Source organism: Mesitornis unicolor, unplaced genomic scaffold (assembly GCF_000695765.1).
Source record: "Mesitornis unicolor isolate BGI_N332 unplaced genomic scaffold, ASM69576v1 scaffold4540, whole genome shotgun sequence".
In the NCBI taxonomy this organism is placed as follows: Eukaryota; Metazoa; Chordata; class Aves; order Mesitornithiformes; family Mesitornithidae; genus Mesitornis; species Mesitornis unicolor.
Window position 1 is genome coordinate 87,508 of NW_010156132.1, and position 20,730 is coordinate 108,237.

At 46.3% G+C, this 20,730-nt stretch overlaps 2 protein-coding genes across 2 annotated transcripts in view; both read right to left on the reverse strand.

Annotated features, from left to right (window-relative positions):
* Positions 1 to 6,863, reverse strand: part of LOC104537381 (chromosome unknown open reading frame, human C9orf91) — an 8,670-nt gene extending 1,807 nt beyond the window's left edge. Inside the window, exons 1-6 of the mRNA XM_010180274.1 lie at positions 6,758 to 6,863; positions 4,937 to 5,046; positions 4,251 to 4,358; positions 2,896 to 3,045; positions 1,717 to 1,827; positions 165 to 249 (exon numbers count right to left, since the gene is read on the reverse strand). Of these exons, the coding sequence (XP_010178576.1) occupies positions 165 to 249; positions 1,717 to 1,827; positions 2,896 to 3,045; positions 4,251 to 4,358; positions 4,937 to 5,046; positions 6,758 to 6,863 (670 nt within the window). The remainder of the gene's footprint in view (positions 1 to 164; positions 250 to 1,716; positions 1,828 to 2,895; positions 3,046 to 4,250; positions 4,359 to 4,936; positions 5,047 to 6,757) is intronic.
* A 10,947-nt stretch (positions 6,864 to 17,810) lies between these two features.
* On the reverse strand, positions 17,811 to 19,707 carry ATP6V1G1 (ATPase, H+ transporting, lysosomal 13kDa, V1 subunit G1). The gene is made up of 2 exons (XM_010180163.1): positions 19,585 to 19,707; positions 17,811 to 18,165 (listed from the first exon to the last, which is right to left on the reverse strand). The coding sequence occupies exons 1-2, from the start codon at positions 19,705 to 19,707 to the stop codon at positions 17,992 to 17,994; spliced, it is 297 nt and encodes a 98-aa protein (XP_010178465.1). The 3' UTR covers positions 17,811 to 17,991.
* Positions 19,708 to 20,730: the final 1,023 nt, after the last annotated feature.

Here is a 20,730-nt window from a genome sequence, read left to right on the forward strand (position 1 = left end):
AGATGCAGTTTACCCACCTCCCAGTCTGTCCAGCTCCCAGTTCACAGCAGGGGATGCCCAGAAGGACACTCAGTTCTCCTTGCCCACCTCCATGCACAAAAGCTGGGGTGTAGGGGTGGACCTACACATGTCACTGCATAGGCTCAGGCTGTGCCCACTGTCACCTACCTGCCGTGTCCTCTGCAGGTCCGTGATGTGGGCTGACAAGGACTGGAGGCAGCGCTCCGGGCGGAAGTGCACGAACCACAGCTGGGATAGGCAGGGTTAAGGAAGGGATCTTTTCACACTTCCCCCTCTGCAACCCTCTGCCTCCATGCAGATGGTGGTACTGGATCTTGCAGGAAGTGGAGCAAAGGCAGGTGGTGCCCATGGGATGCTCAGGATACGGTCAAGAACCAAATAGCACATCACAGGGTTAATTTAAAGCCAAGAGGGTCTGGGCTAAGGCAAAACCTCAAGGTAAAGCGGAAGAAACGAGGGGTGGCAGCAAAGGGGGACATAGCTCCAGGGGGCAGCCAGTCCTCCTTGCACACCTCCTGCACCCTAGAGGGTGAAAGCTGGGATAACCCAGGGCCATTGTCCATCACTCATCTCAGTGATGTTACATCTAAATAAATGGGTGGGTCACCTTGGCTTAGTTCCTCTAAATTTCTTCCTGCTTTCTTTCCTTTGTTTCTAGGGATTCATTCCATTTATTTTCTACAAAATATACTGTACTTGGTGCTTGTCTTCAGGACAGAGGCTTTGTTTGGGAAGAGTCTACCAAGAGCAACATGTCAGGGTTGTGAGTCCTGCCAGCTTTGGGAGCAGCAGCCCCCTGAAGGCAGCCAAAGGTCTGCCCTCGTGTATCTCCTCAAGCTGCCATCATCAAGGAGATTCAGGAACAGCACAAAAGCTAGAGGGTTAAAACGGATCTGACGCTGGAGCAGACAGAAAAAGCATAAATCCTTGGATTAATTCCTGCTCCTGGGCAGTTTTGGGACACGTAGGTAGAGGCAAAAGCTCATTGGATTAGTCCTCACTTACTGATGTGTACAACTATGGTGGTCTGATCAAACGCACAATTCTGGTTCTTGAGTGTTTCCTCCTCTTTCTGCATGACTTCACCCCTGCCAGCCCTCCTGTGGTATTCCCTGTCCTTCCCTGACCTCGTGTTTCAGCCGCATTTTCCTCTCCATTTTTATTTCATGCCTCTCCAAATATAGGGGGAGGTGTGAGGTCCACCAGCAAAGCTGGGATGCCATCTCTCTCTCCTTCCTTTAATATTTCCATGCTGTCTTAAAACTCTCTTCTTTCCCCTAAATCTTTGTCTAGTCCAGAAAAGGTATCTGAGAAGCAGCAAATGAGCCCAGGGTTTTCTCTGTGGTTTTGTTTTTTTTTTCTCCATAAGAACATCATTGTCATTCTGCTAATAATAAGAATCATCACTATCATGTAAGTATAATACACTTGCAGGAATAATTGTCTGCCCAAAGGACTAATCCTACCTCAGTCTTTATTTCCTCATTATTTCCAATTGCTTTTGGGCATCTCTCAATCCCCATTTACAGAAGAAGAAAAAATACCCAATTATTCATGCCAGCCAACAGGAGAAAAATACAAATCTTAGAAATCCCAGCCTCTGGAGGACATCCTCATGGATCATAACATCAGTAAATACCTCCAGATCATCAGCTACCCAGCAGAGATACAAACAATTGTCTACAGAAAGGATACTTGTAGGATGTTGTGTGGCCCATCCAGGACATCTGTAATCCCCAGAATTAAACTGTGCTTGATAAAGATTTCATTGACAGCTGCCAGCCTCACATCTGTATTCATATTTATCTGTTAAAGAATGCAAGAAAAACTAACACGCTCTACAGCAAAAGTTGGGCTAGCCTATGGCTACAAAGTGCAGCTGGATAACCCCAAATACCACACCTCTGAAAGGAAAACAGTGACAACAGCAACCTGCAGTCAGGGCAGGATTGTCACCAGCCATCAGTATTGGCCTGGCCACCGCTAGCAGATGCCTGTCCAGCCACAAATCTCACTAAGGATTATTTCTCTTACAGACAAGATGTCTGAGGCAGAATTGACTTCCAGCATCATGTCCTCTCTTCCACCCCCCAGCAGTTCCCAGGTAAAGAACTCCTTTCCTGAACCTCTGAGCATCCACACGTTTGCCAGGTCTTCCCTTGGAAGAATCATTGCACAGCTGTCCTTAAAGGCTTACTCCAAAACCCACTAAAATCAGTGCAAAGATCCCTCTGGATTTTGAATCAAGGCCTTCCAATAATCTTCAGATCATTCCTTTGAAATAGCCATACTCTTGTGATTCCTACAAACAAAAGTTGACAACAACCAAGCAGTGGATGCTGCAGGCTGGTTGCCTCTCATGGTAACACCATCTCCCCATTTCCTTCTACTGCCCAGTCTACCTCAGTTTTATAGTTTTGTTGCAGTTCTGTGGGTTATGAGCTGTGTTTTTGATCTGGACTTGTTGCAAGGCAGGTGTGGTGGAGCCTGGACCACGACTCCAGAGCACCACAGTGACACAAGCAAATGATGCTATTAATGGCTGTGCACAGCTGAGACTGCAAGTGCCACCAGCAGAAGCTGACTCTGCTGGTGAGCCCCAGTGGCTTCCCACCAGCTGTGGGAGCATGAACCACACTCTGCAAGGGTGGCTTTATCTCCAGCAACAGCAGTTGGGCTCCAATTCCTATGTTTTAGGCATTACAGCACCTAACTTGGCTGTGAAACATCCCTTGCTTGAACCTGCTGAATCTGCTGTGAAGATACTCCTTCCTCCATGGATAATTATGTTCTTTGCACCTAGGAGGTGACCTTGGTCCCAGCACTTTGGTAGGACGGAGTCCTGCACCCTGTGTTCTGTGTGCCTCCTCTTACCTTCCTCTGGCGACGGTTGATAATCAGTATCACCACTACAGTAACTGCTAGGGCAGCCAGGGTCACCAGCACACTGGCCTCCCAGTAGCGTCCGAAGGAGCACAGCTGGACTGTGGAATACATGTTTGTCCAGAGAGACACGTAGAAAACCTGTAAAAACCCATATTCACAAAACTATGAAAGTGAGAAAAGTCAAGGAAAGAAGAAACTACCAGCCCCTTCTCCCAGGGTAATACCTTATCATAAATTAAGTCACACGAGATTTTCAGAGAGTGAAAAAGGACAATTCCTTCCAATAATAAACAGTGGAAAGAAAGGACTAGAAAGACTGAGTGAGCCCTAGTATATTATAAAAAATTACCAGTCATCAAAGACCAAGAGTGAATTATTAATGATGATTCATACCTAGGAAGGATTTCAACCTAGTTCTTCCATTTAGATAAGAAATGCACTCACTGAAGCATACTGATAATGCTTCTAATAGTCCCTGTATTTAGAAAGCTCCTATGTCAAAGCACTCAAGGTGGCGCAGAGACTACTCAATTACAATAACAAATGGTGGACACTGACTCTGGGCTCAAGGACTGCGCTAAGGACTGACAGACTTGGCCTTTGCATAAAGACGGGCAAAACTGAATATGTCTGCCTTTACTTCAGATAGCACACATTTGGGCAGGAGGCTGCCTAGAAGCAAATATGATGTGTACAGCACAGCGTGTCACAGCATCATCTTGCAATAATATAACTCATTTGCACTAAACAGGCACCAAAACCCTCAACACACCGAGCACCAATTCCTACAATATCAGTGAAAGGAGAAGATGATGTGTATAATGGCTATCCAAAAAAATAAATGCAACTAAAATGAAGGAGTCAGATTTTTTCACACCTCAGCACACTGCAAAGTATCAGCCTTACAGTGGATGCTAACAGCTGGGGCCTCTGGAGGAGCCTCTTTCACCAGAAGAAGGCAAGCAAGACAAGACAGTCACCTCAGTGACCAAAGCTGACTGGTCCATCAGTCTATATTAGTATCAGGACCAGAATATGGACATATTTTTGAAATCAAGCTAAAAAAAGTCTGATGTAGGTACTACTACCTCAGCACACGCTGGTTATCCAGCCAAGGCAGCCCACTTTGGTGGGACTGCCAGTGAGGGGTTGGTGAAGGTGCCTTGTCCTCCACCTACAGAAACTCTATGAACTGGGATTTCCAAAGGAGCTCACTAGACTGTGTGAAAACCAATATCTCCTTCCCACCCAAACTTCTCTCCCTTTCTGGGCACAAGAACCCCAGGTGTAGATCTTGATGCATCTCAGCAAGTGCATATCAACAGTGACCCCACCATCCTTACCACAGCAATGGCTATCTGGAAAGCTCTGGAGTTGTAGAACATGTATCGCCTCACTTCAGGCTTCAGGACAGCATCCTGGATCAACCTTCTCCACTGATCCGCTGCCACCTGCTCAGGGAGCAAACAGAAAACTACAGCCACCCTGCAGTTTTGGCCTCCTCATCCCTTCAGGGTGAGCTTGGGCAATGATCATGGGGCACTGCAACTGAAAGCTGTGTCCCAGAGCACCCTCCCACAGAGCACACCTCCAATCTCATCCATACAGCTGTCACAGTCCAAAAACTTGTGTTCTTGCCTCATTTGCAGTGAGTGATATCTCCCTGTGGAGTACAAGGAAAGTCACAGGAAAAAAACATTTTATGACAAAGGACAAGACAAGACAGATTGTCCCAGGGATGCTCCATCTCATTAGAGTGACTTTCAAGCAGTTCACTAGAACCTACGTTGAATGGGTTTCTTCATGGAAGTCTAAGCCAAGATCATTACAGTTGACTTGCAGTCCATGGGGAATAGACTGAAGTTGAGTTGCAGCAAGTGACTCAAACAAAAACAAAACAAAATAAACAAACAAACAAACAAAACCAAATAAATGCTGTCTGTAATGTGGGTGCAAATGCAAATGACGCTGATGAGGTAGCATTCACTTCTACAGGATTCCCAGGGGAGATAACAAGTGAGGAGCTTACCTGAACCCCAAGAGACTGGAGTTTCTCTGCACAAAGCTCCATGTCAAAGGAGGTGGCTGAGCAGTTGTTGTCCATGCTGAGCACCATGAAGACCTGGCCACTGAGGGGTTCTGTAAGAGCCCAAAGGAGACATGAGCACGCTCTGGCACTGTTTTATCTCTCAGCAGCTAAGGAGCACGTGGCAAAGGGAAGGCTGTGTAAAACAGACCACCCTGATGTGCTTTAAATGGATCCAGAATCCCCCCCTGGAGTTTTCTAAGAATAACACAAGCAGCTTTGGAAGCAGCCTGATGTCCTCTGTAGAGAAACAACCCACAAAAAGGGAGGAAACCCCAAACACATTCCAGGAGTGAGCAGGCAGAGATAACATGATGCTGTGATCCTCAGGGGGTAATGTCTTGCTTCACTAATCTCCAAGTGAAAGGACAATGGGCTCAAGCTGCTCGGTGTTGCTAAGGCTATCTATCTCTTAGAGACATTCCCCACTGCCTACCTTCCCCCACTCACATCCCAAGAAAAAGCTTGAGCAATCAAATTAAAGTGCTAGGATCAGAGATGTAATCTAAAGATGCAAGTTGCAGTCAGGAGCCTAGGTGTGAAGCCAGCCTGTCCCACATTTGAGGAGCAGGCTGCTCGGAGCTGGGGCAGAGCAGCTTTGGAGCAGCATAGGAGAGCTGTCATCTCCAGGCACCTTATCTGGCATTCATCTAGAGGTTACACAAGCTGTGCTATGTCAAGAGTAAGAGATCGGGTCTAAGGAAGTGGCTTGTTCAGATAAGATCCTGTTTCACTGAAATGTTTCACACAGTTTTCCTTCCCCTTTGCAGATCTGGAGTCAGCCAAGTCTCCCCTGGGGCTGCTCCTCCTGTCACTGCCTGCTGAGAGCTCTCCCAGGCTGTTGTGCTGGCTGAAACACAGTATGTTCTCACCTTTCCCTTCTCTCCCACTTGTGTCCTCCATCCTCCTCATCTCTTCACTGCTCAGGAACAGGAGGTGTCAAGTGAAACGAGGCAACTACATGACAACAGGGCATGACTACACCGAGTCAAAAAGAGAAGAGTAGATGCATCTGAAACCTCAAGCACAGCAAGGTCCTGTTCGCTTGCTGAGGTTTAACTCCTCCTGACACAGTGCAGTGGAGGCAGTGAGTATAAATCAAGAATAAAAGCAAATGGCCTCATCCTTGAGCTTGACTCTCCTGTCCTCCATGGCTTTGGCCAAGTTCCTTGGCACAAAGTCTAGCAAGTTGGGTGCCAAGCTGAGTATACCCGAGATTTGCAGAGGGGCTCAGCTCCTTGAGCTCTGCTGGAGCCTGCTAGAGTGACAAGAGCCGCTTCGCCCCTGCAAAAAATGAACACCAAAGAGATGCCATGAACCGAGCAAGCAAAAAGGGCACCCTGCTGAATGGTGCATGGAGGTCTGGCTGAGAGCAGCCACCCATAGCACTGCCTTCTGCCTCTACACAGCACCTCAGGCAGGTTTGGGAGCAGTGCTGCAGAGAGGGAGCACATTGTTACTGGAGAATGGAGTCACTTAGAAAGCACAGGTCAAGTTTCCCAAAGATTTCTTGACTTTTGAACTTCAAGAGAAGAGGGCTTTCAGGGTCCTGGTTTTTAATAGGTGGGTGTTCCTTCATTCCTATATATCAGGCTTTCCAAAAAAGTCCAAGTGTCTCAATCCCCGCCCAAAAATACTGAAATGTCTATATTGTTTAGTTACTTCTGTAACTGAGATGCTGTTAATGAGCATCTTTGAAAAATCTGTCTTCTGTTATTATCTTAAGGGCACTATATCATCATCATCATCAAATTGCTTGCTTACCTTCCACCCACTGCAGGGAGTCTTCCTTTAAGTCACTCTTAGAGTAGAGGACAGGGGAAAGCGACTCGTTTTTCTCCATTCCACCAACTTGGTTTTTATGGGCCATGCTGAAGGTGCCTCAAGAAGAGGCACCTATGTCATACAGTCAGAAATTCGGCACTTTGTATATCTGCCTTATCTTCCACTGCTAGGAAACACAGACTGAGCCCCAAGGCAGCAGGCGGGTGCTTGCTCTCCTCACTAGGAAGCAGCCTGTGAAGTCCTCATTCACACTCCCACTGACGGCTTCCTCCAGATCCCGCTTTCCACGAGGAAGGAGACATTTCTAGCCCTGAAGAAGAAAAGAAAATCCCAGATCTTGCAGAGACAGCAAATAAAGAGTAACAGCACAGACTTGTACTTGGATGTGCCCTGCTCTTTGGACCCTGCTCCCTGGGGATGTTATCACCAGGCAGGTGTTAAGTGGGTGCAGTATGCACCTGCTCACCTTTTGCTGCAATTACCTTTTTATTTGTTAATAGGTGGAAAAGTTATCCCTACATAATCCCAATAATCCTTAAATATTCATATTTTGTAAACAATTAGTCAAGGAATAAGCAGGATGTCTCCTTGTGAAGCCAACAGGCTTTTTGCTATTGCCTCAGCGGTCACTTGCATGACAGGAGCTGGTGTAAATGCCCCTCCCTGGAAGCGACTCACCCCACTGACCGACACGGTGGATAATTCCCCACCACACGAAGGAAGCAGTGCAGATAATTAAGAAAACGCACCCACTGAAGGCAGAGTCAAGCAGGAGCTCCCACCCAGCAGCAGTAAAGCCTTCGAGAGTCTCTGCTTTCCTTCCCCTCTCCTCTCCACTGCAGGCAGTGCCAGAAGCCAGCAGGGCACATCCTCACAGCATGCACCTTGCCCACGGGTTTTCCAGGCAAATGCTGCTGACGTAGGTCTCTAACCTGCTGCCAGGAACAGCAGGTGGTTATGAAAGCAAATGCTTGGAAGACTTCAAAGTTTACTTTTCTATTATCTTCCACTCATGTGGCTCAGCTGCATCTGCGCTGGCTCTCCAAAACCATCATTTACTTTTTAATCTCTGGTCTGTCTTATTTCTGCACCAGGATCCTGTTGCTGTCTCTTGGTTTAAGGGTTCCTCACAGAGCTCATCCACTCTCCTTCCAGAGAAGACTGCTTTTTTATTTGACTGATGGTTGTCACTGCAGGAGAGTCACCAGCTGCAGGACCATCGGAAAGGAAACTGAGGCGAGAGAAGCACCACAAAAGGTTCTTCTGATGGCAGAAAAAAATCTGCAGAGGGCTGGAAACTTGCATGTAAAGGAATCAAACCATGGTACCCGTCACACAAGAGGCGTGCAGTGTGTGTGTACACACGGGATGGGCACAGCACCTGCTCTTCCCCAAGGAGCAATCCTGCTGTATGTAGAGCACGGCCCTCCAGTGCAATGTGCTCGCACAGCACATGTTACAGAGCACATCCCCCAGCACCGAAAGGTGAACTCAGACAGTGAATTTTCTCACTCCTTTCCCCTTTCGCCTTCAGTCCCATCAGGTTAGCATCAAACAAGAGGGAAAACGAAAAACAAGACAGAAAAGGCCACACAAAACAGCAGCAAAGCAGAGAGTGAAAAACCACAGAAGGAAAACCTAATTAAAACCCACTACTCTGCTGCTGTTGTGTTAAGTTTGAGATGAAACAAGGCTCTCTGGGTTAGATACTGAGAATTTTGAGTCCCTGGAGGACAGTGTCCAGGAAGCAACAGCGAAGAGTGCAGCAGGATCAGGGCAGCTCAGCCTTCCCCAGCTGTGACAAAGCAGCTTTGCTTTTACCTCTCTGTGCAGCACAGGCTCATTGAGCTCTGTTGCCTTTTACTGTAAAGTGAGTGCCCACTTTTAGAGATCAATCCCCCCAAATCTTCCTCTGCCTCCTCCCGTGCTAGCGTGAGGGGCATCCACTCATCTCCTGCCCTCCCGAGGCTCTGTGTCTCTCTACATTCTTTCTTACTCTTTATGCAATGCCAATATCTCTCTGGTGACTTGCCTCCTTCAGGTTATGGACCTTTCATGTAGGACACCTCCAAGCCCTAGCTAAACAGCAGACAAACGTTCAGCAAGTCCTTCTGCTTCATTTGCAGTGCTGCCAGCAGAGGCTTACCTGATCCAGCTCACCTCCTGGTCCTAGGGAGCCAGCTCAGCTCCCTCCTCCTCCTCCTCTCTGTCCTTTATCTCCCACGTCCTGCTCTGCACTGCCCAGGTGCTGTCCCACCACCCAGCGTGGAGGTCTTCGGTCCCACAGCCCGAGCCGGTTTGGAGAAGGTTGCTCTCTTCCCTGCATCTCCCAAAATCACGAACTAACCTGGCACAGCTCACCCAAGGCACAAAGCCTGCACCCTCACCCTCCCTCTCCTTACCCTGAGCTGCAAGCACCAACTTGCAAAATTTCCCCTGTGCATGTGACTTTTCCCCCGGGCTGGTTTCAGAAACGTGGTTTTAACCCCCTAGAGTTCTTCAAAAGTGCTTCCTCACCAGGCGCAGCAACAAGAGGAGATCCCATGGGAGGAGATCCCATCACAGGAGCTGTCCTCACCTTTTGCAGGGTGAGGGTCCAGAGCCGGAGCTAACCTAAGGGTCGTGAAGAGCTGAGAGGCAGTGCAGGCAGAAGGCTGCTCCCCTCCTCCTCGATCAGCCGGGCAGGACTCAGGAAGTACAGATCCCAGGGTTGCGTCAGATCAGTTGCCGTGAACGTGTCAGTGAAAGCTACGCATCAGCGATAGGGCTGGAGAAATCAGAAGAGGTGAACGAAGACCTCAAGGCTGAGAACGGGTCACTGTATATTTAGCAAAAGTTAGTGGTAAAGCACAGAGAAACAGGGATAACGCACAGGGTGGGGATGTAAGCCTCCTGAAAACAGGAGGCTGCGCTGATAAGGAGGGCGGGTCAGAGTTTCCTCTCCCGCTGCTGCACTCAGAAGAAAAGCAGTGGGCTCAGATGCGTGGTCAGAGAGAGCCCCCGGGACAGCTTCATGTGCTGGGGAAGTCATTCGCTTTCATGCGAAGAGATAATGCTGAGAGACACCACAGGAGAGAAGAGAGCCTGGGAATCGGGGTTTCATGACTTAACAAATGCTGGAGGATCCACCGGGGCTAGGAACAGCGATCAAGTATTTTAGTGGCTGTTAATCTCAGTGAATAGTTAAAAAAAGAAAAGCTTCATTGCAGTGCTTGCATACATGTCCTGGAGAAAACACTGTTTTTCTCTTGGAGGGGTGAATTTCTGCAACCCTGCTCGCTCCGGACATTGCTGAGCAATGTGTTCATGGCATCACGTGGCTGCATGGGGAACAGGACCGGCTTCAAAACCGCTTACCCGCATGGGATCTTGTTACACTGGAAACTGGCAACTCTCACACTAACGTCATCCAGGTACTGAGAAAAATCAGATAAATCTTCCTGCTGTTGTCGGTAGCTCAAGGCCCAGCTCAAATCTCCACCCAAGACAGGGCCATGCAAAGCTTCAGGTTCTTTTGCAAGTGCTCTTCGTTAAAAGCTTTGGCTTCCTTTCCTCCTGTTCTCACCCACACAAGGAACCTATGATGACCGAAGTGCTTCGAAAGAGCACGGTCAGCTCGCTGCAAAAATCACCCAAGGCAAAACTCTGTGGGAGCAATAAACTTGAAAGCAACATTCATAATTACCTGTACATATACTGCGCATCACCGGTTTAGCAAGACATGCGTGTATGGGCTGATCTTGGCTTCGACACCTCATCCCATCAGCACAAGCGGAAAGATCCTACTCATCTGGGAGGGGTGTTGGGGGAAAAAATAAAGAAAAAGAAAAAAAGCTAATTCCACAAAGCAATCCCAGTTTTGCTGCTCTGAAGCAGTAAAAAGGGTCACACACTATTAAATTTTTAGAAACTTTCAGACTGACAGACTTTCCCTCCGAGGGTTTTTAAAGCATCTGTTTCACAGCTGTCTAAGGAATGGAGGAGGAGCCATCACAGCAGCTTAAACCAGCCAAAATCAAAGATAAGGTTATCCAGTTGGTTTTCTGGGATAGTTTTCCACCCAACCACCTCCCTGAACTTGCAGCTCTGACTCAAAGGAGATGATGGATCTGCAGGTCAGGGTGTAAGGAGTCAAGGTCTCCCAGCCCAACTTCAAAAGCAGTCATCAAACCATGTTTTCAGAAACCTTTGGCAGGTGTTATCTTATTTGGAGCATAATTTTTATGCTTTTCTTAGGCAAGCGAGATCCTACCAGGTATCTTCTCAGTCCAAGCACGCATCCTGTAGCCACAGGTCCCAGCGAATAGTCTATAAAATATTCAATGATTAATATATTCAGTAAACAACACATTTAGATTCTAGCTGGAGAGTAAGGTGCTATCATATTTGCACTATGCCTTTATATCTGAAATGCAAAGACATTTTTGTAACATTCTTATCCAACCTATTAATGGCCCTAACAAGACTTGAGCAGTAGAAATTTAACCTATTAGATCCAACAGGGAGAACTGTAATTAACAGCAACTACAAAGTCAATCAGTAAACTAGAAAGGAATTTGGAGAGAGACAAATGCTCACAAGAAATAGGGAACCCTTTGACTGTAAAACAGAAAGAGGACACTGGCAGGATCCTAACGCAGACTGGAGATGCTTCTGGTACCCTCTGAAACTAGCCCTGTTCAAAAACGAAGCTCTTCTGAAAATTGGGATGAGAATGAATGCACTGAAAGTGAATGAAAACGCAGATTTCTCCGCTCCAGGAAGCATCACCTCGGCTGTACATGCAGCTTGTGCCAGCCAGCAGGGATTTGGGGATTTGTTTTATACAAATCAGAGGTAAGGCAGTTTCACGTTTGTCTTGAGCTTTATTCACTGGTATCCATGAAGGAGCAAGTCCTGACTTAACATAAACCCACAGCAAAGCTATTTGCAAAGTCTCGCTCTCTCACTTCAGTTGCTCTTTGTCTATTTCCTGCTTTCCGGTCTTAACTCTGATAATTACATGATGAGCACCCACTGTATCCTTCTCATTAAGGGACACTTTCACCCCAGTGCCAAATGAGACCTCACCGTTCCTTCCAACACGATGAAACTGGCTCCCAGGGCCAGCAGACACTGGGGGACAAAACCCAACCCCACAACCCCAGGACATGGGGACAGCAGGACTGCAGCGCTGGTGATGGTGGAGCCTTCGCAGCCTCTCAACCTGCCTGGCAAAACACACTTCTAAACTAAATCTTTCCCATTTCAAATGAAGGTGAGTACTTCTTCCAGCCTCAGTGAATCTGGTGAAAAAATAAATGTTTGTCCACTTTGAAACAACCTCTAATTTATTTCAAGACTTCTGCACTGTCATGGAGTCTCTAGACTAAATAATCACCTACCACCTCCTCCTCACTGCTCTGAGCCTCAGTTGCCAAACCTCCCCAGGCCCTTCAATTCAAACCCTACCACCTCCTCCTCACTGCTCTGACCCTCATTTGCCAAACCTCCCCAGGCCCTTCAATTCAAAGAGCCATTTATTTTCATCTCTTTCAAACAGGAACAGGACACGGAGCCCTCACCACACTCACGAGCGTGACAACTCTCTCTTTCTCACCTCCATCTTACACAGGACACTTGTATCAATACACCATACATGTCAAAACCAAAACATCTATTGAGTCTGCGGCTGTTCACCCTCATTTTCACAATTTCTGCGGTGCTGTACAGCTGGTTATCCATTGCTTGGGTTTTGTGTAGTTGATTTCACCTTTCTGGGTTCAGCATTACACTTCTCTTCAGCGAGTCTCATGCTATTGGTTTCAGATCATTTCTCCCATTTATCAAAATCATTTTGAATTGTAATTCAGTCCTCTGTACTGCTTGTATCTTCTCCCAGCTTGGTGCCCTGGACATATATTATAACTGTACTGCCTATTCCATCACGCTGCATTAATGAATATATTACAGGGAGCCTGATTCCAGGATAAAAATCTGCATTTGAAGTGCTTTCCCAGCACTGATACCTCCTGTTCTCTGAGATAACCTCATCCTCCACCACATTCCCAGTATCATTTCTTAGATCACTCTTCACTACATCAAGTCCCCCTGCTTTAAATACTGACACGTATGCTCATCAGTCTGCTTTTTCCTATTCTGACCCTCAAAACCATATGTTCTCTATATATTACATGATTTGATACACTTTTCTGCAATGCTTGAAAGGCTGAGAGCACATCACTGTTATTCCGATTTTATTTGCATTGCTCTGCACGCAGTTGCAGTTTCTCCATGCAAGTCTTGTTCGTGGCTGTGCACGCTGCAGCAGTAAGCGGCAGCCAGCACCGGCAGATCTCCTTTGCTTTTGATGAAACTGCATTTTCAGTGGATAACTGTTCCAATTTTTTTTTTTCCCAGTGAGCCTTAATTAGGAGAACAAAGTTGTTGAAAGCCTTGTCTTGCCCTTCCCCTTCCTGCACACAAAGTCTTCTTTCAAGGACTCTTTTTTTTTGTCAAACAGCTCAAGAAAGCTGACAGATTTGACAGTCATTAAATATAAAAACTTTATTTCACAATATCTCTAAATTACGTGTTTCAAATGAAAAATGACACTTGCTTAGGGCATAAAATGTGATTCTTGTCTTTTTCCCTACTTCTGCCTTTTTCCCGTGAAGACTCAAAGTATTAATCTTTTTATTATGGTAATGCAAAAACCTCTTTCTTGCGTCTCAAATTAAAAGAGGGAAAGCTTGCTATGTGCCTGGGAAAACGATGCAGCTATTGATCCAGGAGATGCTTTATTAGATTATTTAGAGACAGCCAAATGTAATTTAATACCTATTTATTTTCTATTCCTATGCCAGTCCGAGATAAAATCTTTTCTGCATAAAATTAGTGCTTTTTCCTTTCACCCTCAAAGAAGGATTACATTGTGCTCCTTTCTTGCATTAGTCTGGGGACCTTTTTCAACAAAACATTGATCTTGAGGGTTCTTGAGAGTCTTTTCTTTTAATATTTTGAAACCAAAGCCTCAGCTGGGACGAGTGGGTTCTAGGCTTGCCTTTCTTATTATGCGTTAATGTGAGAAGTAGTGATATCGGGTAAAAAGGAGATTCCAGATGAGGAAAAGAGAGACCAGAAAAGGAGACAAAAAGGAAAAATGAGCAGGTTTCACACAGGCAGAGAGAAGGAACAACAACACTGTTCTTTTTACTAAGTTATCTGCAACCTACAGAAGAGACTGTGTAATGGTACACCAAAATGGTGAAAGTACCGAGTATTTAGGTCAGTCAGAACTAGGGTGTGCTTTTATAAGGCTGAGCTGTTACTCTACATGCAGCTATTGCTGGGACACACCATCTTGCTGTGCCCATCTCCCATGAGCTGCCTCGCAGGCCAGAACCTGCTGGCTTTTCTGTGGGGTTACTTATTGCCAGGTAATTCTGCTGGACCCAGGGGCAGGGGGGCACCAGTGCAGGAGAAAACAGCAGGAGCCCAAAGCTGTGGACAGAGGGAGGAGAGAGGGACTGCTTGGTAGTCTTATGTCTAGCATTAAAAAGCAGCTCCAACTTCATTAAAGATCACCAAAAATTGTGTAGGGACCTCACAAAAGCAGAAAAATGAGGAGTTGAAGGCTGCCAAATTTAGACTTACATACTGAAATACCTTGAACAATTCATTGATGTTACCATCTAGCAGGCAGCCTGTCTCTGTGAATGGCTTGGCTTTCAGCAGCAGTCACAGCACTGGGAACATCTGGGGTTTTCTCTCTCATGGTTCTGAAATGGCCCAAATTAGGCTGCCAGGGGAGCTGCTGATAAAGCACTGCAGTCAAAACTGCTCTCCTCTAATGAAAGCTCTCTCAAAGCCCTGGGCTCCAGATACAGCGTTGTGGGTGATTTCCCTCCTTTCTTTCTGTGTTTGGTCCCTGAAAACAGAGGGACACCTTTCCCTTGTGTTTTTGGATTTAACTGCCACAAATGCATAGGGGATCAAACCCATGCTGGCTCTGAACTGACTAAAGATCAAGCTTCATTAGACAGAGCAGAGGTGCTGGACCTGACCAGGGGCTTCAATTTCCCCTCTGCCTCCCCTTCCAGAGGAGGGCTGAGCTCTTTAGATGGTCTTTAACTCCTTGCTTAGACAGGCAGCAATGAGGAGATGCTGACCTTCAGACTGACCACACGAGCTGAATGAGGAGAGAGCTCTGTCAACAGCCGTGCCTTAAAAACGGAGCTCTGGCTTCGAGCAGCACAAATGCCCGTCCTAATTGTACCTCGGACTGCATGTCAAGCCGCCCAGATGACACTCATATTCTGGTGTTAATAAGCCATTTGTCCATCTGGTGCTTGTACAGATGACATGCCTTCTCCATGGAATTTTAAAAGCAAAAAGTATTAACTCTATAAATAAATAGATAACGTCTGAAAAGAAATTCCACAAAAATCAACTCCAAATCATTGGTGATGAGTCTGGATGTGCCTGGAGCCAAACTGCACAGTGTAAATCCCAATATGTCTGTGTGAATCCCAGCAAAGTGTTTATTTGCAAGTGGTTTTAACTGGGAGAAATCAACAGCACTAAACCATTCACTTGACACTACATGAACAAAACGAGACACAAACGCTGGCCACTTCTTACCTCCATGCAGCTCCAGGACTTTGAGCATCCTGGCAGTCAGATGGGATGAGAGCTCGAATGAAGGGAATCAGACAGCAGTGGATGTGGCCAAAGCAGCTTCTGGCCCTGTCTGTGGTACAAGAGCAATCTATGGCTCATATACATGTGGCCACATCTGTGATGGGTTATGGAGGCAGATCGACAGCGGGGAGAATTCACAGACAGATTTGTACCAGCAGCTGGGGTAAGTTTTTACTTTTACTAATCAAACTGGCTGCAGAAAGTCTAGAAAATCACATTTCAGAGGCAAGAAGTCACCTGTCCAACTCCACCATACCTCTGTCAGAACAGGACTGTCCCCTGCACAGTGTTATTCTGGCACAGCCTGGCTTAGGCACGAAGATAGCAGGTCACCCTTTCCCCAAGCATCACAGTGTAGGATGAGAGAAACTCAATTTAAAGTATAATATCTACACTGCAAACAAAGCCAGCATTCCTGGAGAGCAGTAATCAGAAATACTCTCTTCTGTGCAAACTTAAGAGAGTCTGGTAATTCTAAGCAGTTAAGTTTCAGGAAATATTACAGAAAAATTATATTCTTGTAACACTACGTTCTAAAGGGAGCATCTTCACGCCATCTTTTGCCAAGAGAAAATAATCTGGGAAGGGTTCTTTTCTCCTGTCTCTTATTACTTTAGAGAGTAAGGATAGAAAGTCCTCATTAACAAAGGAAAACTTAAGAACCAACACAAGAAAGTGGGGCGAGCACTCTGTTTTTTCTGGACGGAGCAGCAGTCTTTTACTGATGAACAAACGGGATGAAATTGCTAATTACAGCCTGGAGCTAGGAGCACTTCTATTAGGAGTATCATGCTGGAGCCCGAGCACCTGTTCTCAACAGGAAGAAATGTTTCATCTCCAAAGGACAGACGAGAATTAGCATGGCTGCAACCTTTTATGAGGCCATAGCACCTCTCCAGTCATTAGAGCAGACTGATTAAAACTGCTTTGATTCTGTTCTCTTTGTACTGACCTGGCTTTTTCCCCAGCCTGGCACATTTGACTTTTGCAGGCTTTTGTTTTCATTTTACAACCCATTTAATAGCTTGAATTCCTAAAGAGATCCTTTCAGACCTACAGTACGCTACCATAAAACATTACAACGGGAGACACCACAGTCTACTCTTTCATTGCCCAGTGTGACTGCGGGCAGACACTTGTTCCTTTATGACTTTCATCCATCTGCTTCCCCCCCTCCCAATCACAATCAAACTCCAGAGGTCTGAGAGGTTTTCCAGTGCTACGCTGAGGGTCTGTGGAAATACAGGATGTTCTGAGGAACAGCATCAGTAAGGTTTCTGGCTTAGATACCCAACTGTACGACTCTTAAGTCTGATGAGGTACGTGCTGATCAAGGTTTCTTTTCTGCAAAAAGCCTTAAACTGAACTCAACAGAAAAGGAAAATTACATTTAATATTCTGCTGGTGAGAGAGGAAGAAATCACTGAAATATTAAACCTCTTGATGTATTAGTGCATACTTTTGATTAAAGAGCTAGAAAGCAATGCACAGACGACCCCGAGACACTTATTTCCCGCTGTTCCTGGGGACAGCAGGATGCTGCAGGATACAGCATGACCTTGGTATAAACAAGCAGTGACCAGTACTCGACTAAAGGAAGGATAATTACTGCACAACACCTGGCTATCAAACTATTCTAGTGGACGGGCAACATCTCATTTCCCCTAATGGTCACTAGAACATTTGTTCCTGAAGGTTTTCAGAATGATCTGGCAGATAAAGCACCAGCCCGGAGCCAAGAGGAAGAGCTCTGTAATGAGTTTTTACCTTACCTGCTGCGACCTTCGGACATTTGCCGTACCTCTTATTCCTTCTTTTACCTTGATACTCATTTTTCAGAGCCCAGACTCCCATGCAACACAGTGAGACCTTTCAGCATGCTCAGAGCAAGTTAGCAGGAACAAGACTGACTAGAGATTTGGGAGTTAAATAAGTGTTTTTACTTTCAAGTGTCATAGTGCCAGACTTGTAACTCAAGCTAAGAGCAGAATATACAGAGAATATTCAATACAGAGAAACTCAAGCACCTGAAAATTATCAATCAAGCACTGTACAGCCAGAGAATTCTTCTTACAAGGTTTAACCCCTCTACAAAAGTTAACAACACACTGAAAAATGCATTTTGGTCATCAAGAACACAGTTACAGAGGTCTAACAATTACTGACACAAGCTCTCCATTAACCTGACCAGCATCTCTCTCCCCGTTCTACTTCTCAGAGGAAAGCCTCTCACTGAATACTATCCAGATAAAAAGGGAGCATTAATGTGCCAACTTGAATATATATTTAATAACTTAGCACAGATTTGAGACATGGCCATTTAATGTTTGAATAAGCTCTGAATCCGTGTCAAGAGAGAAACTAACAGAACTAACAGAACTCCACCAAGATACTGATGACCTACAACTCAATGAAATAATTTAACACATTCACAAGAAGAACAGGTAAGGTATGGCTAAGAGCTGTACGTTCCGCTTGAAGCCCGGACATTACTACCAGCATTTCCAGTATGCCCATTCCTTCTTCCACTACTACCCGTTGATGCGGTAATTCACATGGATTTCGGGTTTGATGTCACACACCAGTGACAACAGCTGGGACAGGACCACGTCACGGTTCTTCTGGAAGTTCTGCTGGATGACGCTCATCTTTTCCTGGGTCTCCTTCTCAACTTCAGTGGTGCAGCTGCCATGAGATCCAAGTGCCTACAGATAGCAAAGGAAAGAGAAAGCTTACATGCGAGTAGTTTGAAAACAAAAAACTATACCTAGCTCTGGATTTTGTTACTCTGGACCGCCTCACTGCATCTCAATCATTAGTTCTTCCTTCAGCAAAGATTAAACTACTTTAAAAATAAATAAATAAAAATTATCATGAGATTCTCCACTCAGATTTCCCACTAAACTTGCCCAAGTTTGTATTTTATCCACAGTCCATGTCTTTTATCCTCTCTTATTCATTATCTACCCATTTAGAGCATGGGCTTCTAAAAAACGCCTGAAATAAAGATCTTGCTGTACTGAATTGGGAACCCCTGGGCAATACTGTACTAGATAGGGTAGGAAAAATAACACCCATGATTTAGATTAGTTTTCACATCATCCCATTGCTTTTATCCTTGGAGAATCTTTATAAAAGTCTCTGCCTTCCCAGCAGGACTGTGGACCACATGATAGGCACAGCATGGAGTCTCTCACAGCTTACAATGCCCTTCTTGCCCCATAAGCAAGGGCAGAGAGATGAAATTCACATTATAAGTAGGGGGGGGTTACATGCACAGAAAAAAAAATATGCTGAAAGAGACTAGCACTCTGGGGCTCCAATTCAAATTCTCTCTCTTTGGAGAAGGATAAATAAAACAGAAGCAGCTGACAAGCAGTGAAGTCCACTCTACTAGCCTGGAATTGCCTGGTATCATATGCTTAGCAAACTAAGCTAAAAAGTGATTGTAAAAAATTATTCTTGACCTACTGACATGAAGGCTGTTATGCAGGAGAACAGAAGAAATAGCAATGTGCTAGCTAGAAGATGGACAGAGGGGAGGGTTGCTGGGTCATTTTCTGAAGGTTTCAAAACTGACAGGGGCACACAGGCAGAAGGAACAACCTCGGCTGGCAAAGGGCCTCGGTTCTGTGCCTTTAGGGAATAACTCCTCTTGCTCAGAGGGAAAGGGAAACACCCCTTGGGGCACTGCAGACAAGACTTCCAAGCAGAATACAAGCCTTACAACTGCTTCAGCGAGAGAGCAGCATCTACAAGGCGAGCAGTCTCTACCACGAGAGCATCACAGAAACCAGTTTGTCACGGGAGGAATGAGCCTGGTCTTTTTTGACACTGCTACACACAGCAGGTTTGGGGAGGCTGAAACCCATCAGCCAATACATGAGCTCATTAAGCTAATTCACTGCCAGTCAATAGTCCTGGCTGTTGAGATGCAGTACATCACGTTCCGATTCACGTCCACTGGTTTTTCCATGACACGTGGCTGTACCTCAGAGGAAGGCAGTTTGGGGAGCACTCCTCCAGCAACACACTCCACCCTGAGGGCCGCTCTCAGGGTAAGCAAACCCAAATGCAAGGCTAAGGGGCTGGGGAGGTAACAGTGAATGATCTAGAAAACAAACCGCTGCTTCCTTGGCTTTGAACTCCTTCTCCCTCTGCAGGCGGTACTGCTCGATCTCTGCCTGTGCTTCTTCTTTCGCCTGCTTCAGCCTTCGATTCTTTCCTGTTTCCAAAGAACATGCCATATGAAATACAGAACAGGAAGTACTGAGAGCATATTTTCCTACACTTCTCCAGCTACCTGATGCAAACAGCATTTGCAGCAGCTCCTTCTGCAGGAGGCATCAGCAGGGCACCGCACACCCTCACAGCCCATCCAGCTTTGCAGGGCTACCCAGCCAGCCTCAGGGACACGAGACTGTCCACGTGCTACTGAACCATCACCAAGCTCATCACGCAATCAGCTCCCACCAGCAAGAAATGGAGAACTTCTCCAAGCCAGCGGATGCATTGGACAACCCACAGGTCTGGCCTTGCTCACATGAGTGTGCAACAGCTCTGAGCAATCCCAAACAGCACAGCAGAAAGAACATTAAGTCTTAGTTTTGTCTCAGGCCAGTTGTGCAACCAACAGAAAACTGGCTACTGCATCAACTTCCCCTCTTGGACTTTCCACCACACCCTCTACCCCAGGGCTATGATCATTAGAGCAAGCTAAATAATCTACTGCTCACAGAACTGTCAAGGAGTAGAACTGCAATGCAGGGCAGCTTCATTACAAACAAAATGCTTAATGCAGGAAATCTTTGTAAAGGTGAGGATCTTTGTAACTAGGATTTCTCTCACGTAACAGGAAAAGCTGACTTGGATCCCCAAAGAGTAGCTCCCAACTCTATAAAATATCTGATCACCGACATGGAAGTGTGCTGTTTTCATCAAAAAGAAAAAAATAAAGGTAGGAAGGATGCAGATAAGCACAAGCATCCCGCAGTTGAAGACCCTGTTGCCATGAGGGGCAGGGTTTGATGCTGTTTTCCCCTAGGGAGCGGTCCCATGGGCTGGGGGTCACCCAGCTCCTCCGAGACCCCTGCAGGCCGCTCCAGCTGCCGGGCGAAGGCTCCCACCGCCTCCTCAGCGCACCCCACGTCGGCTTTGACCCCTCCGCACAGGACACAGGCTTCAGAGGGAGCAGATAACCCCGCACGCCCAAGGAGCCCCACTACACCCTCACCGCCCCGCGAAGCCCCTCAGCCCCGCTCTCCCCGGCT

Excerpts from the sequence above, each read along its gene's own strand:
- ATP6V1G1 (XM_010180163.1), bottom strand. The coding sequence starts at position 19,707 with ATGGCATGTTCTTTGGAAACAGGAAAGAATCGAAGGCTGAAGCAGGCG. Across the intron at positions 18,166-19,584 it reads TCAAAGCCAAGGAAGCAGCG|GCACTTGGATCTCATGGCAG; the intron begins GTTTGTTTTCTA and ends TGCTATCTGTAG.